Raw genomic sequence first — 15819 nt, forward strand, 5'->3', positions numbered from 1 at the left:
AGAGGCAGAAGCAGGAACAAACCTTCCCTCCCTGCTTAGGAAGCACTATACTTGATTCCGTCTCTCCCGCGGCCTGGGCAGGAACAGCATCGTTCCCTGCAGGTGATGGGCGAGGGGGGACAAGACAAGGTGTCCCGAGGCTGCTTCACGTGGAAGTCTCACAGCTGCAACACTTGGCCAAGGTGGGCTGCAAGGAGAGCTGGATGCAACGTGCCCTAAGGAGCGCTGGGGAGAGGCAGGGAGCTGCACAGCCCAAAATTTGGGGTAACAAACAGGCTGGGAGCCCATGCCACTGCCTGCCAGAGGAAACACAAAGGTGCTCAGCAATAACAGGAGCCTTTACCAGTCCCCACTTCTCGTGGCTTCAGGAGAGCCTGGCAGAGGTCAGGTACTGGAAGCCACATCCTCACCTCCGAGGACAGCAGTGGGACAGGGAGAGCCGCCCAGGACTTGTGCGCGTACCAGCACCCTCCAGCCCATGGGCATGGAGTGGGGACAGGTCAGCAGGACCTGCTGGGGGGACACACTGTGTCCCCAAAGTCTGAGCCCAGCGCTGCCAGCGGGCATACAAAGGGGTGAGCCAAGACCCAGCTCCGACAGGAACCACCACCACCAGCAACTCCCCTGCCCCACTGCCGCCAGAGCGACACAGCCAGCCTGTGCCAGGGCCGCGGGGGCCGGCGCCACACCAGCCACCGCTGGGAAGCAACGCCAGTCCAGCCTGGGAAGGGCGAGGCGGTCGCTGCTCTAATAATGGGGCTAAGCTGCTGCCTGGACCTCAGCTAAAAGTCGTCATCTCTCAGGGACCATTTCCATCAGCTCTGTTGTCCCCTGACAACAAGGGAGTCTGGGCAGAGAGGGACCACTAGAGCCGTCCAGTCTGCCTGGGCTCCGGCCCCAGTCGCCGCAAGTGCGACAGAGAGACACACCCGACAGTTGCTTTTGTCCAGGGCGCCAGACAGACAATAACTGGGTCTTTTGCTCTTCTTAAAACACCCAACATGTAAACTAGTTTAAAAGAATAATTTTTTCCTATTGCTTTTGCTCTTGGCTGCATCAAGTCCCTGCTATCAGGGACAGACTGGTGGGGAGTCCTGCAGACTGCTAGGGGCCACCCTTAGCAGTCTTAGCTGCACCTAGGTCCCCCCAAAAACCTTGATCCTCCCAAAAACCTTGATCCCTACATACAAGCTCACTGGAGACATGAAGCTCAGGAGCAGGGGAGAGACAGTATGTCCTAACCCACAAAGACACGATGCCTGCCCTTACCACTGTCCTACCCAACACAGCTCCTCCCCTGGAAGGCTGCTGCTTGGCTCCGGGAGCCCATTTTGTCCCAGCCCCACTGTTCCCTGCCTCACGACTACACACACAGCTCCCTGAGGTCTGGGCAAGGTCTGACACTTGTGGTTTCCCTCTTTTGCAATGATTGCAGAACCAGGATGCCAGCCCTCACTGGAGAGATCACCTGGGTCGCAGCAGGCAGTAGTTCCCCTGACCCCATCTCATTCCTCTCCAACCTGCTGCTCCCACCACACGCTCTCAGAGACAGCCTCCCTCTCTTGAAGCTCTGGCTTTCTACTGCACAGTGGGACTGCACTAGGATCTCCTCCTAGATGGCTTGGTCCTCAGCTTTCACCACCCCTGTCTTGCTATTCACACACCAGCTATGCAATCCACTCACTTTACAGCTTCCTGACCAACTTTCTTCCATTTCCCCCCCCATCTCCAAACATCGTGGGAATCTACCAGCTTTGGAGTACAGAGGCAATTTAAATTACATTTGGAAAAAAAAAAATCTACCTTTAACTGAACCAGAAACATCCTTCTGCACATATCCAACCTACCTCTAAAAGCTTCTCCTAGGAACCAAGAAGTTCTCTCTGGTTATGCTACTCAAAACCACCTTGCCATGCCTACAAGGCAATTGTACCACAGAGTATCCCTCAGGTGGAGTAAAGAGGATCTGAGAGCCACTATCTGGACACAGGGACCTGCAAGCAGTGAGCTGGTGCTGTTCAGCTGCGTCAGCAGCAGTCCGTAAGTCCCATAGATACCTGCGAGTGCATGGGGAGTCTGGGGTAGCATGCTGCTGCGTACAGGTGGACAGTGTTACTCTGAGCATTTATTGCACTGCTTCAAAGAGGTGGAGGAGGAACAGGAGAGAGAGAAAGCGCGTTTCATCGATGACAACGTGTCATCGTTTCACTTTAGCATCTTCTTTGATCTTCCAGACCATCAGCTCCATGCAAGCTCTGGCATCCTCGCTGGAGTCGTGCCCTTCCACTGGGGACAGAAAGACAAGGATGGCAGTTACCACCTCGGCCCAGGCAGCCCCTCTGCTGCGCAGGGGCTGCCTGCTCACAGCACAAAGCACTGAGAAAGGCTTCCTGAGACGAGGTTCTGCCTGACACTGCTGGCCCAGCCGCTCACTGCCCTCTGTCCCAGCAGCATCTGTGATCACCGTGAACCAAAGATAACCAAAGTAGAAGAATTTCCACTAAACACATTTTTTGCTGGACTTCAGCCTGACACTGTTCCCTTGTTTAAATTAAGGGCTGAAGTCCTGCTAGTCTGTAGGCCCTCAGGCTATGGAGTAACTGATCAGAGCCTCAATTTCCCCTGCAGTATGTTTACAATGTGCTCAAGGAAGGCAGAAAGGAACATGCCATGCTTCCAACATGCTTCAGTTTGCCAGAGAGAGAAGGGAGGGCATGACATTGCCTTGACAGAGCTACCTCTGGCCTTCTCACACCACTTCTCTGGTCCCCACTTAGCACAGAGAGGGAAGAAGCAAGTGCTGCTGGCCCTCAGAACAAGGTTCAAACTGAAACTGTCTGCAGCAGAGACTTTGTATGCTGGCCCATTCACAGCTACTGCCAGACACTATGCAGGAAAAAAAAGATTAGGAGCAAGAGGATGGGGCTTGGGGAGAGCAGAGGAAAACAGGTCCAAGGAGCCCACATCCAGGTGGGATGGGACACGAGAGCCTCACTCTCAGCTCCTCCTTGGTCTCACCATTGTCCTGGATGATGCGCTTGAGGTAGTCTGCCATCAGCGTCCGGAGAGCCCGTTTGTAGGGCAAACCCAGCCGGTGGGGAAAGACGATCGCAGTATCCACCACTGTGCCATGGATAAGCTGGGGGGAAGGAGCAGGAAAGAAACATGCTTATTTTCCCTCTCCTACAGGGACGGACACTCCTTAGGATTAATCATGCTAAAGCAATCTTCCGGTCAGCCTCTCTTCCTTGCTGTCACCAAGCTCCAACCCAACCAGTCTTGCAAGAGGCTCTGGCTGAATTAAAAAATTACTTCCCTCTGAAGGTGCATGCACACAGGCTTCCCAATGCTCTGCCAGCCAACATACCTGCCCTGAAAGCCCTGCCTAACGGCACATTCAAAGCAGCAGAAATTCAGGGCTGATTCAGTTCATATAACTCAAACAACAGGACAGGTCAATCCTTAATACCCTGGCCTGGAGACGCCGGCATACCTCTGAGAGTGTCTTTCACAATGAAAAACTAAGCCGAGGAACCAGTTGACCTCACAAAGCTTGTAGCAGCCTTTCAACTGCTTCTCAAGATGCGGACAGAAGTGGAAAGGATGTGCAAGTCAAAACTGTTTCTAACCCATTGTACATCACTGTTTCTACAGAAAAGGCCTAACCTTCAAGGTGCAAACCAACCTGAAAACCTCCAGTCTGTCAGCAATGAGTCAACAGGAAGTTATTAACCAGCACCAGCTTAGCCAGGATGAAATGGGACAAAGAGATCTTGTACTTCTGGGCATAAGGAACTACACAGAGCACAGGAGGGAGGCCCTGGCTAGTCCCAGGTACAGGTCAAAGTACTTGGCCACAAAGGAGAGACGAGAGGTTCCTTTGGGTATGAAGTGTCATCATACTGGGGGGGAACTGAGGATGCTGAACAGGTCAATAAGCTATCTGCCCTGCACCAAGGAGCCCTGTGGAGGACCAGAAGGCCACACCTGACAGAGTCCATAAACATAGTGTAAGATGGCTTTTTTAAAATACTAATTTGTTACTTTCAGGCTAAGACAAGATTAATCCTCTGTTGCCAAAAACATGTGTTCAGTGAGAGCTAAAGCAATGTGGATGAAGGCAGTCCCACATCTTGAGTACGGGAGTAAAATGCAAAGTCGAAGAGATAAACCTGTATGTCTGACCAAAAGCTCTGCAAGTCTTGACACGGGATGACTTAGACAGGGCCCAGATAATCCAGTCTCCTCATATGCCTTGACTCTTCCTAGGCACCAGCTAATGCTGCGTGACAATCCGTAACTTTGTCATTAATAGTTTCATAACCCAGCTTCGTAAACGGCTCAGAACAGCTGCAGTTTAACAGAAACAACCTGCTACACTCTTTGGAGTATAAAACTGCCAACACTATGGATAATCTCTCCTAGACTGCAGTCAAGTTTGGCACCCACCCAGGCACAATGATAATTACTTATGTAGATCAGGAAGACTGAGGAAACAGGATAATACAGCTTTAAATAAAAATTGAAATGCTATCACCATTTGGAGCTTGCCATGGCCATTAGCGAGATGTCGACTTTACTGCCACAGCCTTCAGACATTACAACTTGACATGCCACTGCCTGTCACGCTCTGCTATATTGCTCTCGGGTTCGTTCTCTTGGCAGTGTCTGTGATGCTAAGAGAAAATCATGCCTCTAAGAGGCCAACACTGTCATCTTGTGCTGATAAAACTGTAAATAATTTTTTTATGATGATGATGAACTCTCTGAGAGGCTGGAATAAAGGGTGCCATGGAGAGGTAAAGCACTTTGCAGGCATTAAAACCTCCTGCTTCCAAACCACCACCGTGATTTGGCAACCACAGCTTCTTCATCAAAGAAGCTGCATGATAAAGAATGGCTGGAGGAAGTTCTGGCTTGTGAGCGTAGACTAAAGACTCAGCTCCTGCCTGCTACACACTTCCTTGGCGAGCCTGGACAAGTCCCCGGGGATCTACGTTCAGCATGCAAGGGGAGAGGACAGCCCTCCCTCACAGGACAGAGATGGCTGAGATGTGCAGGCTAGACTGATGAAGGTCAGCCAGGAAACAAGACAGATGAAAGGCCAAAATAGCTTGATCAAAGTAACACCACAAATCACAGCAAACCAGGCAGAGAACCTCACTCAGAGAAAACAGACATCTTAACATTAGAAGAGAAATCATGAGAATTATCTCCAGTGGCAGAGGTCAACCTGGGCAGCACCAGTCACTAAAAGCTGGGGTGATGCCACAAGTGACATACATGACCCACACCCTTGCTCTTCCACCACAGACAGCTTCCTGCTGGCTCAGAGACAAGACAGATCTACCATGTCCTCCTGGTTCTCAGAAAGAAACACCTCCTAAATTTAAAGGAGACATGTAACACACACTAGGGTGGGAAAGAACCAGAGGGAGATGTAAACGCAAGACATGCAAGTTACCTTTAGTGCAAATAAGTCGCTTTCCAAGCTGTGCCCTATCAATATGGTATCTGCACTGAACATGTTCAGTAGGACGGCTTGGACATCCCGCAGGGTGATACTAGTGTTCTCCAGGTCTTCTTCTGTCACACCTGAGAATCTGCAGAGCAAGAGCAGGAAGGAAAGCTTCCTTCACTAAAGGAACACCTCAAGACCCAAAGCATCTCAGCCATTAGGAAGTGGTGGTCAATGGAGTTAACGTGCTCCCAGCCATTCCCCCCCCCAGGTTCCTGATTCTGAAGCACAGACCTCTGACCCAAGGAAGACTGTCCTTACCTGGTGTTATAGTCCACCACCTTGGTGTCCGGTTTGACGAAGGTGTCGTATACCACTTTCAGGTCAGAGTTGATCACAGTTACTCTTGTCAGCTCCAGTCCTTGCTTAGTGTAGCACTGTAAGCAACAGAGCAGACATGAAGGCAAGTGCATGCCAACCACAGCACAGTATCAATGGAGCCATCGACCAAAGTGCTGCTGCTCCCCAAATGCGGTACATCTAGTGTGGCACAGCCAGTCAGCAAACACTGCTCAATATCGCCCAGCTAGCTACAGCTTTCCAAGGGTGCATGTAGTCCCCAAATGAAGCACACATTGCCAAAACTAATTAACAAGAGCTAAAATAAATGTACAAGACTAATATGATTTAGAGTTCACAGCAGAAAGGAAAGATGACGGTAAGGAAACAGAGCTTTCCTTCAGCCACTTGTATCGCACCCTGGGCCTTTCTGAAAAAGCTTTATTCTGCTTGTGCATTGCCCCTATCATTAGGGACCCACCATTTCACAGTCTAACGCGTAGATTCCAGGGTAGCCATCAGTTGTAGGCAACTTCTCAAAAGTCTTCACAAAGCCATCAAGGCTCTCCTTTCGCCCATCGTGGACATGTTGCTTAAAGCAAAAAAAAAAAAAAAAAGACAATTGTTAATGGAGAGAACAAGAATCCAAAGCGTAAAGTGTCCACTCCAACAGAATCTCCCATTTAAATAAAAATATATTTTTAATTATTTCTAAAAGTTAATCAGGAATAAATTTTGCCTACCAGTCAGTCTCAGATCAGGGCTAGTGGCATCATATTGACAGCTCAAGACATCACACATCCAGGGACAAGTAGATTTCAACTTTCAATTCAGAGTAGAATTACTCAGAAAGGGTCACACTGATCTAACTAGAGTTGATGGTTCCTGGTTTGGTTTATGGCCGAGACATGCCCAGGTGCAGGATTATAATCCCAGACATCCCTGTTCGAGCATTAGCATCAGGTGTAATGAAGTATGAGAAAAATGTCAATGTGTGCATACAAATAAAAGCCACTGTATTCCAAAACCAGACAGTTCACAGACAAACAGGAGCTACTGCCTACCAGTACTTGAGACAATAAATAGAATTTCCAACCACTCTTAATTATCCCCAGCTAAAGCTCTAGGATCAACAAGATCCAGCACAGAAGAGCTCCCTAAGCTAGCAGGAAATCTCATGGAGTGATTTCACGAGCGGCTTAAGCCAATGCAAGGATAAGTCGCTGCTGCAACAGGCACTCCCAGTCTCCTCTCTTCTGCAGCCCCAGATCTCACCCTACTCGGACAGCCTGAAAGCCTTCTTTGGAGGGGGAGTTTTAAACTGGATGACTGCACTGCTCCGGTTACCTGCACCACTGACCCAGTGGGGAAGCAGGAACATGAAATCGAGGGCAAGGCAGAGCTTGTGACCATCCTTTTGCTGACTAACATGGTTTTAGGTCAAATTAAACTGCTGCACCACACCCAGAGGTGACGCTGTCTCTCCCTGATTCCTCAGTGGGGTTTTGTGTTTAAGTTTTGTCTGTCCCTAAGTCTCAAAGTATGTGCGCACAATCACAGCAGCCTGCGTACAGCCTCCTCCATCGTGCTTCTCGCAGGTCTCACCCTACGAGGGATCAAACTGTACTTGTTCGTCTCGGTTTAGAAAGGCTGGAGAGATGAGGAACTGAGGCACTTGAAGCTGAAACCTGCAGGCAGAGGGATAACCAAAGCAAGGATTTGCATATTTTCCTGCACAGGTTATTACTGCAGGTGCAGCCCAGAGTACAGAGAATTGCGTCATTGGAACTTAACGAGGCAGCTGGGCCAACACTGAGTCCCATCGCCCGCTGTATCCAAAGCCAGCACTGCTCAAAGGCTGCATGGTTCATTGCTTTCTAGGAGCAAGAAGCCACATTGTCCATTCTGCATCTATGCCCATAAATCTGTTTTGCTAAAGAAATGGGTAGAGCAGATTACCAGGCCAACAGACAGTAGACACTTCTCTCTCTTGCAGCTTGATCCCTTCCCTCCCTCTGTAATATGATATAACTGGGCAGTGAAGAAAAAAAAAAAAAAGGTGTTTTTCTACACAAGTTGATGTTCTGCAACTGTCCAATTCTTTGTTGCCAACAGGAGGGCAGAAAAGTTGCTTCTGTTTTTCAGACCAGAGAAAGAAGCAGACTCAGTTATCACAAAGAACAGCAGCAGCTCCTGACTCCTCAGCTCCTGAGGAGCGGTATGAGCACAGCTCCATCCTGCCATCTCCTGCCGCGCTGCCTAACTGCACCATAATCCAGACAGGCACATCTCAAAGTATTCAGAGAGAAGAGACACAGACATGATCTTCTAACCAGCTACAGATCTAGTTACTTAGAACAGTTTCTTATTAGAAATACTTGCTGGTTTCAATGCCCTCCTTCAAAGCTGAAAGATACTGTGCTCCCCAGGAGCCCAAACATTCCAATACCTAATTGCATACTCTCACCCTGAGCAGGCTCTGGACTCCAACCTTAAATCTACCAAAGGATGCTGCGAAACCCACTCATTTGGATGAAAAACCCAAGAAAACCAGAACATAGCAATCTGTAGCAGCACAACAACTAGGAGGCAGATGCGAAAGGATGCCTGAGCCCTGCAGCACTGGTGGCATGCCTCATTGAGTAAGAGGCTATTAGAGATTGTATGTTTCTTAAAAGGCCATGAGGTTTTATGGTCTACAACAGCCACACAAAAACATGCAGAGAAGTCATGTTTTTATAGCCCCATCAATTCCTCCCGGCTTCCCTTCTGGATGTTTTTTGGAGCAGCGATTAAAAAGAGATCCTAATTTCACATGAAAAAGAAATAGAAGAAGTAGCAGCTGCTTGATCCCATCCACACTTCAGACTGCGCAGGGCAGGCTTTTAGGGTGCCCAGACAGTTCTTCCTATTTTGACAAGCCTTGAATTTTGCCCTAGAACTGACTTCCTAGCTCTAGCTTTTGGCCAGAACAACAAAGGCACACACCTCTCTAAAACATAAAAGCCAGCCTTGCTGGCCCTGTATCGCTTGATGTCTTTCAAACAGTGGGACAAGATGCTGCCTTATAACAGATAAGCTCTGTGAGCCCCTTCCACTGGACATGACCCTTTTACAGAATCATAGAATCATTAAGGTTGGAAAAGACCTTTAAGATCATCAAGTCCAACCGTCAACCCAACACCACCACGCCCACCAAACCATGTCCCCAGGTGCCATGTCTACACGTTTTTTTGAACGCCTCCAGTGATGGTGACTCCACCACCTCCCTGGGCAGCCTGTTCCAATGCTTGACCACTCTCTCAGGAAAGAAATTTTTCCTAATATCTAGTCTAAACATCCCCTCGTGCCACTTGAGGCCATTTCCTCTTGTCCTATCACTTGGGAGAAGAGACCAACACCCACCTCACCACAACCCCCTTTCAGGTAGTTACAGGGCGCAATAAGGTCTCCCCTCAGCCTCCTCTTCTCCAGGCTAAACACCCTCAGTTCCCTCAACCGCTCCTCATCAGACTCGTGCTCCAGACCCCTCACCAGCTTCGTTGCCCTTCTCTGGACATGTTCCAGCACCTCAACGTCCTTCTTGTAGTGAGGGGCCCAACACTGAACACAGGATTCGAGGTGCAGCCTCACCAGTGCTGAGTCCAGGGGCACGATCCCTGCCCTGCTCCTGCTGGCCACACTAGTGCTGGTACAGGCCAGGATGGTTAGATTCCCTCTCACTTGGTTCTCCATCATGCTCCCTGCATGGCAGGTGCCAGATATAAAAATGTCACCGAAACAAGTGCCGAGGAGAATCCCAAGAGAACTGAGGGAGAGGAAAAAGACAGATTACTGCCTTCAGTCAATGGTTTGAGAGGACCAGTGATGCCAGGCTGGGAAACCAACTCTCCTGTTGCCTAACAAAAGAAAAAAAGAAAAAGCACCTGTGCAAAGGTATCCCAAACAGTGCTCAGCTCTATCGAAGGGCCAAAACACCATTCCTGAGCAGATTTCATTCTGCTTTCTAGTGCTGGGACACCTTCCCTGCTCCTCAAGAGAAGTAATATTTATGAGTTACAGCAGGCTCCTTGGGAAGGTTCCTCCCCATAATACAACAAAGGGCATGCCATAAACAGAAAACTAAGAAAAGATTTGGCCTACAGCAGAAAGTTACCTTAGCATGGGCACCTGGGAAAGGAAAATTGGGAAAAAGGTTTTGCCACACTCTTGTCAAGACCCCGAGACCAATTCTTGAAAAGAAATCCCCTATTTCTTACTTCTTCAGTGTTTCCCTAAAGAAGTCTGTACGTGAGCTTTTGCTGGGAAGCTTAATCCACTGGCATTTGCTTAGAACAAATGAAACCACCTCACTCCAGACAGCCAAGTCTCCTCCTTCCTGCCAAACACTGAATTTTCCTACCTTTGCATAGCAAAAGATATTTAAGAAGTACTTGTTTTCCCCTGTTAAGGGAAGCCACCATTCCTCTAAAGACTTAAGCAATGATTACACAGCCATCACCACTGTAAGCAGAGGACAAATGTCATCGAGAATAAAAAGGTGTTGCTCAATAACTTACTTTAGCAACCTGGCAGCCTGGTGAACCCACAGCTCCTGAGCAGCAGCTGTAATGAGTTTCCCATCCTCCTGGCACTGAAAAAGGCAGAGATAAGAGTCAAAGAAGAGTCCTGTTAACAGAGACCTAAACTTTAGCTCTCACATGCAGACATACCCTGGATGAACACAGCACAACGTGTCAAACAAAGGAGAAAAATAAGTGTGGATTCGCACACAGCAATCTAAAAAGCTGAAGTCTCTCATACTCAGCCAGACAAACTCCAGAAGCCACCTGGATGCCCTGGTGGAAAACCACAGCAGAGCTCAAACTAGGTTAGTGTCTTGCTGCAAATGAATTCAACCAAGACCAGTAAACTCCTGGGCAGTGGCAGACATCTACTGCTCCCAAGATGCTCCTAAAAAGACTGATTTTTCCAAAAGGCACCAGAAGGTTTGTTTCTTCTTTTACTTTTTTAAAATGAATATGAACAACCTCTACTCCAGCCCCAGTGCCACATTTTCAGGATCATAGCACTACTCATCTTTGCAGGCTGTTTCAGCAGCAGCAGGGCCACCCAGTGACAAAACTAGGAACTGTCACAACCTGTGAGCATGCCAAGTCCCAAAAGCCACAAAATTTTCCACAGCAACTCAAACTCGAGGTGGACTCTGGGTTTGGAGCTAGAGCACAGCTTGCATGTGACTAAGCCCTCTTTGAAGAGGTACCTCTTTGCTTGCGTAGCCTCCCCCAGTGATGGACACACTCCTCTTTGCGAATGCAGTTTCCAGAGGCTGAGACCATGTACTCAGTGCCACAGCGACAACAAATCCTGCAGGAAGCTTTAAGAGAAGAGAGAAGCAAGAGTCAAGTCACTAGAAATCCTTCACCTGTTAAACTTGGCCAAAGCACAAGTAAACCAGAATCACTCAAGCCCCAAACACCAGTGAAACAACTTCTGTTTCTTTTCTGTTAAGAAGGATTCCAAATGCTATTTCCAACTCCCATAAAGACATAGCAGTCCCTCTGAAAAGTGTAGTCCTGTAGCATTTGCCCCCCAAACACTTCTCAGAGGCAGACATAAGACTCCCTAGGGGTTTTGGTGCACAATGTCAGCTTCACCACAGTTCATACCAGTATTTGCTGCATTGTTTCTTCATCCACAGCAAATTACATTGTACTCTAACATAGTTATTTTCAGAAGGAGGATAAGTAAGTCATTCTTTGGATATGAGAGCTAATGAAGCCTGGTTTCCAGGGGATCTGTGCCTTGTCACTTCCAAATGACATTTGAGTTTTTCCGGGGCACAGCTTTTCTGTAAGGATGCTCCAGTACCAAAAACCAGCAATGCTTACAGCACAGTCTGGCCCATCAAAGGGGCAGCTGCAGATGACTTCCTCCTCTCATCTGTGCTTGTACTACCCACAATTCAGAGAAGGGAGATGCAAAAAGCCACAGTAAAGGAGTTGACGGTTGTGTTTCTAATCTCCATGCCATTCCCTGAGTTCTAGTGTGAGCATTTAAGCCACTAGCACATTCCCAGCTCTGCATAACACCAGTCTAGACCATTTTTATCCACTGACCATGGTCGCAGCATTAACAAACTAGCAATAGCTTTAGTTAACTAAGAGCAAATTCTAAGATCCTGCAACATCTGCAGGAAACTACAGAAACAGAACCAGGAACGTGATCTCAGAATCATATAAAGGAGCTGGCTGGTTAACTGGAGAAAAGGGCTCTAACAAATACTTGACGCTGTTAATGCAAGAGAGCTTTCGTACAGGCTGCTTCAGCAACCACAAGACAAATGTAGACACAAGGTGTTAACACGGATGAGCACTTAACACACTTTAGCAAGGTCTTTCCAAAGAGATGCTCAGAGGAGTGTGGCAAGGCACCTCAAAGTACACCCTAAGTATGTGTTTTATCCTCACTGCACCACAGCCTGCTCTAATCAGCATTTGAGAAGCATAAAACCTGCTACAGGTGTTCAGAAAATTCAGACAGAGGATGACCCCATCCTGTCCCGAGAAAACCCAGGGGATCATTTTGTCCAGCTGCAAAAAGGGCTTTTGGGAACTACTTGGCCCTGCGCCGTCAGGAGATCAAGCAGAAAACTGTGCAATCCAAACCAGCAAGGCATGACCCACTGCAAAACCAGCCTGGCCCAGGGTCGGTCCATATCACACCGTAACAGCAGTTCATACACACAGACACAAAAAATCCTTCCCCTGGAAGAGGAGAGTGTCACCAGAGGCCGAACAGGAGCCTCTCTCCAGCCATTTCCCTTGCAACAGGACCAGGCAGCCTCCAGGTTAATGCAATGAACTTGAAGTCAAAACCTGCACTAAGTGAGCAAGTACAAAACACATCCCCTCACAGGGGGTGGCCAGAGGCAGCTTGTTCAGGGAGGCAACCTGACCAATTCATATCCTCTGGCAGCAATTAGAAGCCTCAGCCTCACAGCCCCACACGCCACAGACTAGAAGCCTTGTGTCCAAAGTAACCATCTTGTGACACACAAGCTGAAGAAACTCGTCCTCTAGAAAGGCAGCAGAGTTCTGCAGCCACGCTCCTCTCCTCTGTGACCGGCTAGCCCGCGGAGACGGAGGTCACAGCCAAGGAGACTCATCACAACAGGAGCAAATGGCTCCACATCAAGACCAAGAACATCTTTATGCAAAAAAAAAAAAACAGTTGCAAGCAGGACAGGCGTCTGCAGTTGTAATGTATCTAGCAAACCTTGCAGAGCGAAAGAGCCAGGAGAGCTTACAGTCAATCGTTTTCTTCTCCTCTGCAGTGAAGAGGACAGCACGACCGGGCTTCTCTGGGTGAGGCATTGGGTAACCATTTTCCTTTAGCTGCTCCTCAGTCATGAGATACTCCTTTAGCCGCCGGTACAAGGCAGCTCCTGCACACAAAGACAATGCTGAAGCCAGATCACTGAAGTAGGGGCTGTTTCTCTTTCTGGTTTTTGCTTTATCAAGCCTCCTGGCAAGGACTCCTGCTACTTTGAACTTGCATCCACTGCCTTTGTTTAGGATTGACAGGAAAATAGGTGTCGGGGCAGTACTTTTAGAAATCTGGTCACTGGTGCACAAGCTGATTTTTAACCTCTTCAACAACTAGCATTAAGTCTGGAAAACAGCTGAAACTGAATTCCTCCAAAGGGCCCATCTTCAGGCCTTTTCACTATCAATGTGAGACTTTTCTCATTTTAATGCTTTAAATGCTTTAACTGATAATTTGTAACTCAGCCCAAAGAATACCCCTCAAAGGCCACCCACAGCTAGCTAAAAAAGTCATTATCAGAAGCTTTCTTCCTGCTGTTGATTTCAGGCTGCTCATTTCATTTCACAGAATAATTATAACTTCTTGCACTCTGCTCAATATCTGTTCTTTCGCTGCTACGTTAAACCCTTCCAATATTGCTGTATACCCTTTGATGTTGCTTAGCTGAGCTATACAGGTCCTTTTAAGCTTTCTCCATGTCAATTCCTTCTGCTCCGTGGCCTCCCTATCTCTTCTCTGATCTCCTCAACAATTTGCCTACATCTCTTGGCAACCAAAATACCCATAACTGATTTGAGCCAACAGGAATAGTGCTCGTGGCACAACCCCTTTGGCTACGATATGACCTTACTGTGACATTCGTAAATGTGAAAATGAGCCTTGCAGAACAGATGGAGATACTTGTAAATTTGCCTTTTAATCTGACACGCACATTATAAAGTACTGCTTCAGCGCAAGAAAGTTAAAGTAAACTCCAGACAGAAATAAAAGCCCGAAAGTCAGTAATACCCAAAACACAAGAGGCAGCTCTTAACAGTCACTGATGCCACATCAAAGCCTCGCGGACTACATCAGTGAACTGGCAGCCCAGAGCAGGGAAGCAAAGGCAGTGCTGGTCAGAGTGCCGTACCATTCGCCTAGCGGCTCTGCAGCGCTGTACTGCAGTTCGGTAATAACTCATAACGCTGGTGCGCAGGTAAATCACAGCACTTCACGCATCAGCAAGATCCTGCTCTCCCCAGTCACAGCATTATACCTCCAGCTATAATTTACAGGTTACAGCCTCGCAGGAGCAGGGTCTTACCTGTTAAATCCTCTGCTCTCAAGCTCCCTGACCGGTTTAGAGTAAAGCTTGTCTTAGCAGCAAGCTTCCCTCCCAGCACAGCTTCATGGGACACCACTTTCTTGTTACTTGTCTCTGCAGCGAGAAGAGGGAAAAAGCAAAACAGGACAGACATCAGATACCCAGCTGAGTAAGAGTAAGTGACTTCAGTCCTAGAGTTTGGGCCACTACACATCGGCAAAAGGAGGACTGCATCCTCTCGAATTCTTGCTCTGCTCCAGAAATTGGCACCTGTAAGGTGGTGGCCTAGCATTTTCATTCCAGAACTATGGGGAGCTTTCTGTTTGCACTGTCAGCCCACAGCAACCTTTTTCAAGGATAGCAAGGACATTTTTACAGTTCCTCTGGAAATTCTGGTGGCTCTGCCTGCTTACTCTGCACAGCAAACCCTCCTACTGACCAAAAGCAAGAGAGGACTAAGCACAGAAGCAACTCGACCCAGTCATGTGCTGTAGGGTGGGATCACCCACCCACAGTGAGCAGCTTTGTTGTTAGGTCCCTGCAGATCAGACTCCCAACGCTGAATCTTTCAGCTTCCTTTAGAAAGGAGCTTCAGAGCTCTAGAATATGCTCAGCACATCAGATAATGGCAGATAGGTGCTTTTTACTAATCATTAACTGGCAGCCCTCTCCTAAAGGCCAGCCTCCCAAGTTCAGCCGCTCTGACTAATGGCCATGAAGGTAATGAAGACAGAGGGGAGAAAAGGGAAGAGACCAAGAAAAAAAAATTCACAAGAACAGCACAAATTGATTGTTTAATGTACCCTCTCGAGAGCCAATAATGAAATGTCTTAACCCTCTTCGTTTCTCTCTTGAAGCTTAATGTGTGTAACAGATTTCTGCGGTGATGGACGAGTCTATCACTTTGAAGGCATCATGTGAAAGTTACTCCATTAGTGGGGCTTTTCATTTTAAAGAACTTGTGCTAAAAAAAAAAAAATCCATGTGGCATTCTCTCCATTTAGGTTCAGACAGCCAACAAAGCATTGCAGGACTTGCCTCTTGAAGGCCCATTAAAGCTTGCCAGACTATAAAAAGCTAACTGGAGTTGTTTGCCTTTCAGCATAATGCTTCTGAGAAATGGGTCTGTCTTTTCAACAAGGTCCTCTCCGTGACTTCTAATCCAAGCAGGGCTCCGATTATTAAACCACAAACGTGGTACGTACTGTTCGTACTGGACGGGGAATTGGGCACTAGGCTTCGGAGCTTCTTTAAGGTGTTCACTGCCACATTCAGGTAGATGTTGCGACTGGTGCTACGTTCATAAGCCACCTTCTCTTCTGACAGAGCCTGCAAACAATGCAATTCATTACTACATACTCTCTTTCGACTACTGCTTTTGGAGAAAAAG

The 15819-nt window shown here is 48.0% G+C and overlaps 1 protein-coding gene across 1 annotated transcript in view; it reads right to left on the reverse strand.

Moving 5' to 3' along the window:
• Positions 1-2105: 2105 nt before the first annotated feature.
• The window catches only part of REXO1 (REX1, RNA exonuclease 1 homolog (S. cerevisiae)), a gene marked incomplete at its 5' end in the record, with an annotated part of 28413 nt that continues 14699 nt past the window's right edge, over positions 2106-15819 (reverse strand). Inside the window, 10 exons of the mRNA XM_010290340.1 lie at positions 2106-2286; positions 3019-3139; positions 5465-5603; positions 5780-5895; positions 6279-6389; positions 10357-10430; positions 11061-11174; positions 13107-13244; positions 14430-14543; positions 15635-15758. Of these exons, the coding sequence (XP_010288642.1) occupies positions 2198-2286; positions 3019-3139; positions 5465-5603; positions 5780-5895; positions 6279-6389; positions 10357-10430; positions 11061-11174; positions 13107-13244; positions 14430-14543; positions 15635-15758 (1140 nt within the window). The remainder of the gene's footprint in view (positions 2287-3018; positions 3140-5464; positions 5604-5779; positions 5896-6278; positions 6390-10356; positions 10431-11060; positions 11175-13106; positions 13245-14429; positions 14544-15634; positions 15759-15819) is intronic.

This window comes from Phaethon lepturus, unplaced genomic scaffold (assembly GCF_000687285.1).
Source record: "Phaethon lepturus isolate BGI_N335 unplaced genomic scaffold, ASM68728v1 scaffold6947, whole genome shotgun sequence".
Taxonomy (NCBI): domain Eukaryota; kingdom Metazoa; phylum Chordata; class Aves; order Phaethontiformes; family Phaethontidae; genus Phaethon; species Phaethon lepturus.